The 8520-nt window shown below is 43.6% G+C and overlaps 1 protein-coding gene across 2 annotated transcripts in view; it reads left to right on the top strand.

The window, feature by feature from the left end:
* ZFYVE9 (zinc finger FYVE-type containing 9) overlaps positions 1 to 8313 on the top strand; it is a 112572-nt gene extending 104259 nt beyond the window's left edge. The window contains exons 16-19 of one of the 2 annotated variants that reach the window (XM_037498951.2): positions 121 to 283; positions 3813 to 3918; positions 6112 to 6288; positions 7690 to 8313. In XM_037498951.2, coding sequence (XP_037354848.1) covers positions 121 to 283; positions 3813 to 3918; positions 6112 to 6288; positions 7690 to 7851 — 608 coding nt within the window. In that variant the 3' untranslated portion in view covers positions 7852 to 8313. The remainder of the gene's footprint in view (positions 1 to 120; positions 284 to 3812; positions 3919 to 6111; positions 6289 to 7689) is intronic. The other variant, XM_037498952.2, reaches the window with a different exon arrangement.
* The last annotated feature ends 207 nt before the right edge of the window (positions 8314 to 8520 follow it).

Here is an 8520-nt window from a genome sequence, read left to right on the forward strand (position 1 = left end):
GAGCAAAGCTTTCTGATTAATTCTAGCGTGATGTTCTAGGCACCAAATACCACATTACATCTGCCCTGCTCCCTGGCTTAGTGTTGTTTCCATCTGTATTGTCTTGGTGCTGATTCTCAGATGGCGTTATGGTCCAGATCACTGCAGAGAACATGGACGCCCTGAGGCAGGCACTGCGGGAGATGAAGGACTTCACCATCACCTGTGGGAAGGCCGATGCCGAGGAGCCCCAGGAGCACATCCACATCCAGTGGGTGGATGACGACAAGAACGTCAACAAGGGGTAAGTGCAGCAAACGTGTCCCCTGTGGCATTGTAGTTATGGGCCACATACACACTGGTTTTGTCTGCACTGGTGTCTTATAGCGTCACTGAGAGCCCTGCCTAAGAAAAAGGACTGTCCTGTATATGTGACATAGAATTTAAAATTTCTGGTTTCTTGTCTTCATTCCTATAGGCTTGTTTTTTCTATGCATGTTTTTGAGAGGAGAACGAGGGAAGGAGTTGACAGTTCAAACTCTCAAGTTACTGAGATGATAGCAATAGCCTAGCCCTTCATGGCTTATAGGACACTTTTGCTAGTGTGGTTTCATTTGATATAATAACTGGTTTTGTTATTTCCCTTATTACAGATGAGTAAACAGGTGCCAAAAAGCTAAATCACTGCACAAAGCTAGGAATTGCAGGACTAGAACTTAAGACCACCTCCTTTGGCATCAAGTCCTGTACTGTTTCCTACTACATGGCAACTCTATGCTTAGGGATCAAGCCAAAACCTTGGAGTCATCTTTGACATGTCTCTTTTCTCACACACTACTCCTAATCCAGTAGTAACCCCGCTAACCCTGTTAGCGTTACTTCAAATTATATGCAGAATTATGCTACTTCTCACTATCTCCACTGTCACCATCCGACTTCAGGTCACCATTGCTTAGTCTGTATTACTATAATAGTCTCCTAATTGGTTTCTCTTTTTTTTTTTTTTTTTTTTTTAAGATTTATTTATTTATACAAGCACTGGGTACAGTCAGAAGCACGGGAGGGTGAGAGAATTCACCAGAGCCAGAACGGGGAGCAGAGCAGGCAGAAGGACCGAAGTACACTGCTGAGGGGAGCAGCGGGCGGCAGCAGAGGTCTGCGCGCCATGTGGGACCCTCCTCCGGTGGCCGGGGAGCAGCCGGGGATCGAACCGGTGCTGCAGAGGCTGTGGGCAGCTTCGCAACCCAGCGCTCAACAGCTGCGCCACCGGGGAGGCCCTGGTTTCTCTTTTTCTATTCTTGGCCTCCTCTCAGTCCCCAACCTGTTCTGTTTCCAATAGAGTGGCCAGAATAATGTCACTGTACTCAAAACCCACCACAGGCGTCCGATATCACTCAGGGAAAAGCTGAAGTCTTTTATGACCCTTAAGGTCTTACACAATCTGTGCACCCCTCCACGCACCCTGTTAGTTCTTAGAAGGAATACCTGTCTTCTTCCATGAGCTTAACACCTGCCTCCCTCAGACCTTTGATGTTCTCTCAGCTTATACTCTGACCTTAGATAGCACATGAGTCACTCCTTCCTTCCTTCAGGTCTTTCTGAAATGCTGCTTTCTCAGTAAAGCCTTCTCTGGTTAACCTGTGTAAATTACAACCCTTTCATACACATTTCCTCCCTCTCAGCCCCATACTTCCTACCCTGCTCTCCCTGCATTATATTCTTCAGCCCACTTCTGACTCTCTAACATACAATGTATTTTTACTTATTTATTTTATCATATTTCCCCTGAAATGCAAGCTCTATAGGTTACATAGGGTTTGTGGTTTACTTATTGCTATGCCACCTAAAACACTGTTTAGTACCTACCTAGTACTTTAAAAAAATTGATTGATTGAATGGCTAGACCATACTCCATTGCATTAGGTTTTCTTCCATTCATTCATTTATCCATCCATCCTTCAGGCAGACCTCTAAAAATACAAAAAATGAATTCCATATAGTCCCTGCTGACATATGACTCAGTCTTGTTTTGAAGACAGTTATAAATAAGTATACCAAAGTATGGAAGACGCTCATAGAAAACTCTGCAGGATACAGTGAAGATAAAAGAGGAAGCTGGAAGAGGTAATAGGTCAGTACTCCAGAAAGACTTCATAGAGAAATGGCTGATGTTTGAGCTGAATTTGGTAAGAGGAAGTAGGTTTTGCCACATAGCTGTGGCAGAATGGACATTCCAGTGTGAAGGAGTAAAAGGAGCAAAGGCAGATCATGGGACACTAGTTTAAAAAAAAGATTTAAAAACTTTCATTATGGAGCAGAAAAAAGCAACCTAATCAGTGAGTAAATTTGCCTATTGTACAAATAACCTTTTATCTTCTTGTTCTTCACTGGAATATTTAATTTCAGAATGAACTCGTGTTTAATTCTTTATTGTGGTTGGATATGAATATAGTTACTGGAGCCAAAAAGTTTGATAATCTGAAAATCTGATGCTGTAAGTGATGCTGATAAGCAGGTTACCCTTTCTTACAGCAAGTGCCAGTGGCAGCAGCTTCAAAAGCAGACAAGAATGACTTAGGGAAGATTCTCAAACTCAGGATTTTAGTTTGTAGTGTATAGATTTAATGTTTTCAAGCTTGTCCCTCAGTGTCTGAGTATCCACTCAAAAGTGTGGTAACAAACTAAGGTTGCCCTTTTTTTTGACATTGTTGTCTGATGAGTTAGAAGTTACACTTAGTGGGCCTCCCTGGTGGCGCAAGGGGTTAAGACGCAACCTATGAAGCTGACCGCAGCCTCTGCATCATGAGTTTGATCCCCGAGCCGGCCAGGGAGCAACCCACATGGCGCAGCAGACCTCACCTGACTCTCCCGCTGCTCCCCTTTGTAGTGTATTTCGGTCAGTCTGCCTGTTCTGTTCCCCACTCTGGTGAATCCTCTCACTGCCCCACCCACATCTCTGGTCTGTACCCCAGTTCTTGTATGCATAAATAATCTTAAAAAATAATTTAAAAAAAGATGTTACATTTAATGTTCTTTAAATATTTTTGATTCCCTAATGTGGAAGTTTATGTTAAATTTGATCTTTCCTACATAGAGATTAAAAAAAATTAACAGGCTTGAAAATTGTTAGGAAATGTTTGGAGTCTTATGCCATTTATTTTTAGTCCCCATCAGAATGAATGTGTATCTCTACCCATTTACACTTCAGAGAGGAAATGACCATAAAAAGTGGCTTTTCTATTAGGATCCTGGCTGTGATGATTTAGCACTGAAGGAAATTTGTTGTGATTCTTACTCATCAGATCCCATCAGCACTATCACAGTGAACACACTTGGTCAAATAATTCTTGTATTCAAATAACCTGTAATTTAACTCCCAAGTTCCAAGCAGTTTGTCAATACTGGGAATATAGCACACACAGCTGAGTAGTTCAGAAGTTCATTTGTAAGGCAGCAATGCAGTCGGATGGAGAGTACAACGTGATGTGTCATTACAGAGCCAGGAGTAGAATGCGGCGGCAGAGTAGCAGGTAGAGCAGGATTGGATCAGTGGCCAAGAGAAAGCGAAGGCTGGAAGACGAGAGCAGGTTTGGGTAAACAACTCCTTTACGTTAAAGAGAACAGGCTCCTGTTTTACATGTGGTCACTGAATTATTTCAGTGCATAGGCTCTTCGAGGCGAGCTCTGTTCATATGTATTTTTGCACAGTGGTTTCTTACTGTGTTGAGTTTTACAGTGAGGCACCAAGTATAATTAGTAGCAAGACTTGATGAGAGAAATGGGTCCTCCAACGTCAAGAGTTTCGTCAATCTCTCTTGTTTGCTCTTTTTTAGTGTCTTAAGTCCAATAGATGGGAAATCTATGGAGTCTATAACAAGCGTGAAGATATTCCATGGGTCAGAGTATAAAGCAAATGGAAAAGTCATCAGATGGACAGAGGTAAGGAACTGAAAGTGACCCTCTTGGAGCACAACTTTTTGCTAGACCCAGAGAAACACTCCACTGTTTGAAGAAGATAAGAAAAAATCTGTTTACCTTATTATACTCCAGTGCCCAGCTCTGGTGTGTCTTAGTTCACCGAGATGAAATACTGCCAAGGACGGCCAGTAGGAACCTGATGTCTCCTTTCTATGAACTAGATTTTAGAGGTTTGTTTGCATTGAATTTAAGAAGGGTACACCTCTGAATGGAGCACACCACCTTTGCTGTATTCCTCAGTGCTGCACTGGTTTTGCTGCACTCACAGTTAAAAACTATCTTAGAAAACACAGTCTTGAAAAATTACTAATTTCACCAATAAGAACTGAAGCTCAGAGACTAAGTAACTGATCCAAGATTATAAGGCAAATAAATAATGGAAAAGCCCAGATTCAAAGCCAGGCCTGGCCAACCCCTAAGTTCTTTTCCACTCTATTGTTCCTTACCTTGAAAACTGTATTAGAGCCTAACCTGGGGATGAGAGGAACTCCCAGAGAGTTTATTCTCTGAGAGTAATAAGGTCCTGTGTCACTTAATTTCTACACTTGATCTTAGCCAAAAGGCCGAGAAGCGATGTGTGTCACTTAATTTCTTTCGAACCTCATACTCATCTATAAAATAAAGTAATAAATTATGAACTCCCCAGCATTCCTTTTAGAGTCTTAGTTTTTTAAAAAAAATTCTGGGGCCTCCATGGTGGCGCACAGGGTTAAGACACAACCTATGAAGCTCTCCACAGCCACTGCAGCACAAGTTCAATCCCCGGCAAGGGAGCTACCCACATGGTGCAGCAGCCCTCTCCTGCCTCGCCCGCTGCTCCCCTCAGCAGTGTATTTCAGTCAGTCTGCCTGTTCTGTTTCCCACTCTGTCTCTGGTGAGTCCTCTCACCCCCCACACCTCTGGCCTATACCCCAATTCTTGTATACATAAATAAATCTTTTTAAAAAAAATTCTGTAACTGCTAGCTTTTCCATTTTCAACGCAAGGCATCTGAGGCCAACAGAGGTTAAGTACTTGACTGAGGCTCACACAGCAGTTTCCTGCTAACACCGACATGAGAACCTGTTTCTCCAGTTCTCAAGCTTTATGTTCCCAGTGACTTGCCCTTCATACCAGGCTCAGTGTTTTCTTTTGAACCCCAATAGCCTTAGCTGCTTACTTTGTAATGATTATCTCTCTGAAACATTTTGAGGAGTGTAGAGTCTGGAACATGTAAAAGCCTCTTTATCCATCAGAATACAGTTTGACCTCCATTTGCTTCCAGGTGACCCAGTGAAATGGGGGAGACCCATCTCATTTACATAATGAGAAAACAAACTCAAAGAATTTGTGCAACTTCATGACTGTGCTGATAGCTGGTGGAGCAGGGCTGGAGGTTGCCTGGCTCCCACCCCAAGGGCTCTTCCCCACTCCTCACACTGCTCCTCACTGGTGCACCAGAGCCGCCCCCTTTGCCGTATTCTTAGCATGAGCCACTTAGCAGTAAACTGTTGGGATATGTGTGCATTTTATATTGTCTTTTATATTTTGCTTTTATATCATTTACTCTGTATAGTAACCAGAGAGCACAGGGGATTTCCATTTTAAAAGGTATTCAGAATGCAAAGGACTTTTTCCTGATCCTCCTCCTTGTGACTGGGACTCAGCTCCAAGCTGCTGTGCTTCTGCCTCTGCCCAATACATGCTCAGCTTGGTGTGAGGACACTGGCACAGCTCTGGCCTCAGCAGTGGCTGGGCCCTAATGCTCTGTCTTTGATAAGAGACGGAAGACTTGGATTCTGGCTTTGGGCTGGCCCCTGTCTCTAAATATATCTATGCACTTGAGCAAGTCTTCCTTCTATTAACTTCGTGTTACCCTGTAACATGAAGGAATTGAGTCACATAATCTATAAGGCTGTTGTGTTAGGCTCTAAGATCATTTTCTAAGAATACCATCCATATGAAAGGATAATCTTTTAGAAATGAATGTGCAAAATGAAAGCCTTTCTAGTTCTGAGAAGAATACTCCATAATGACCATGGCCAAGAGGTAGCCTGTAGGCAGTAGGCTTTCTGGCACATCTCGGGGTCATGTACTGAAACACAGGAAACTGATGCACTTGTTTCTCCACATGACTCCTGGGCATGAGGTAAGTCTCATTTGTCTGGGGAATAGGTTTTCTTCCTAGAAAATGATGACCAGCACAGTTGCCTGAGTGACCCTGCAGATCACAGCCGACTGACCGAACACGTTGCCAAGGCTTTTTGTCTTGCTCTCTGTCCCCACCTGAAGCTTCTGAAGGAAGACGGAATGACTAAACTGGGGCTGCGTGTGACACTTGACTCAGACCAGGTAAGAGGAGTCTTAGGCAGCCTTTGAAGCTGGCTTTGGGTTGTCTGTGTTTTTGGCATGTGAGTTTTCTTGCATCAACCTGGAGATCTTAATTTGCTGCATCTCTGACCTGGTCAGGTGTAGTATTCCCTCAGTGATGTGCTGCTTAGCTTCTCGGCCATTTGAACCTGTGTTTCTTCACCTGAAGGTCTTGTAAGGACTTGGTTTTACTTTTAGTGTGAGGTGAAGGAACAGGTGTGTGTGTGTGTGAGGACCTGCTCCCTGCCTGAATGATGCTGCTCTTTGAGACCTCCCTAGACCTCCCCTTCAGGAATCACTCTGGTTCCCTCAGAAAGCAGCCCTCAAGCTGTCCTGTTTTTTGTTTTCTCAGTTCGACTGTAGCAGCTTTCTGCTGACGACCTCTGTCTTCAACGTGTATCTTACTGTCAGCATTTCCCTGCTAGTTAATGGACAGGACTTGAGCTATTTCCCTGTGAATTCTCCTGTCAGCTGGTCTTCTATGACCAGGTTCCTTCCTTGTCTGATCTAACCTATTTTGATACTATTTATAGTAACAATCCAGTTGTAACAGTGCCCCCCTATACACACACATTCCCTCCCCCAATTCCTTGGCCGGGTTTGTCTGTCTGTGGCCTAGTATTCTAATTTCTTTGAGATTTTGGATCCTGGATTCTATTGTTTGTTTTGATTCAGAGCTTTGGCATTATCAGGGAAAAATGTGAAAAGTTAGGTATCTGGCTCTGTTTTCTGACTGGTCATGAATTAATCATTTCTTTTCTACTTATGTCTTGCCCAGTGCTGTACTAAGCATATCGGGACAATACAAATGAAGTATCATGGTCCTTTCTTGAGTGGTACTGATAATATGACTGGAAAGAATTACCTTATAAAAAACAAAGAATAGTTTATTTTTCCACCAAGTGTGTTAGCTCTGTGAGGGCAAGAGCCCTGTTGTGTTTATCCTCAAAGCCCTGTGTCTACAGTGCTCCAAAATAATGTGTGGATGAAAGGAAGGATGGAAGAGCAAGTGTTCATTTCCTGCTATGGTAGTACCTGGTGTATTTCTCATTTTAATTTTCACAGCCAAATGTTTAGTTATTATTTTGACATTCCCTCTCTCTCTATGCCACCTTCATGCTCCCCTGCCTTTTTCCTGGGAAGCTAAGACCAAAACAGGTCCTTTAAACCCATTTTGCCCAAGGTCTAACAACTACCAAGTGGCAGGGTCAGGATAAGTGACAGGGTAAGTAACAGTTCAGTGAAAAGGAGAATTTTGTGTTCACTGCTATTGACTAGCCCCTGGCCAAGAAGATCTCCTTTCCTGTCTAATCTCCTTCACCCTCAGTGCTTTGGAAAGATCTCTGTCCAGTAACCTGTCATCCCCTTCTCTCTGTGGTGTAGGTTGGCTACCAAGCAGGGAGCAATGGCCAGCCCCTTCCCTCACAGTACATGAACGATCTGGACAGCGCTTTGGTGCCGGTGATCCATGGAGGGGCCTGCCAGCTCAGTGAGGGCCCCATCGTCATGGAACTCATCTTTTATATTCTGGAAAACATCGCATAGGCAGAGAGGACTTCATTTTTTTCTGTTCAGACCTGTTGCCACAGCAGTCATACCCAAATCATTTGCACTTTAGAACTGGAAGATTAAGCTTTTGTTAACACTATTAATGGGGGTGGGTGGGTGGGAATGGGGGGTTGGGAGGTAGGGGTGGGGAAGGGTGGTTGGGGGGACAGACGTTCCATAATTCTAAGTCTCCTATGCATTGTCCACCAAGAAGATCTGGGCAGCTTCTGTTACTGCACAACAGTTATGCTATCCTTGCAGCTAATCCCCTCTGTTAACTGTTTAGACAAGAATTCTGCTCCTCTATTTTAAGACTTACCTATGGTTTTGTGCTCAGAAATGCTCAAATGGGTACAGCCATCACCAAGGGTGGGGAGGGAGGGCAGAGGGGAAATAAAAAATGAAGCATCAGTTTTGCACTCTCTGTACAGAATTGATATAAAAAGGACAACTCCACACCAGTCATGTCCTAGTTGCATCAGTGTCTTCAAGTAGACGTCACTCTTAGATTTTTTTGCTTGTTTTTACCAGATTACTCATCAAATTGAATCGAAGACCCAAGGATTATTTTTCTATCCAAGGTAAATGGTGTCAATAGTCACTCAGATAGCAGAGCCCAGCAGGGTGGCTCACCATTCACCAGAGTGAATGGCAGATGTGAATTGG

Source organism: Talpa occidentalis, unplaced genomic scaffold, assembly GCF_014898055.3.
Source record: "Talpa occidentalis isolate TD23 unplaced genomic scaffold, MPIMG_talOcc4v2.1 talOcc4.9, whole genome shotgun sequence".
Classification (NCBI taxonomy): Eukaryota; Metazoa; Chordata; class Mammalia; order Eulipotyphla; family Talpidae; genus Talpa; species Talpa occidentalis.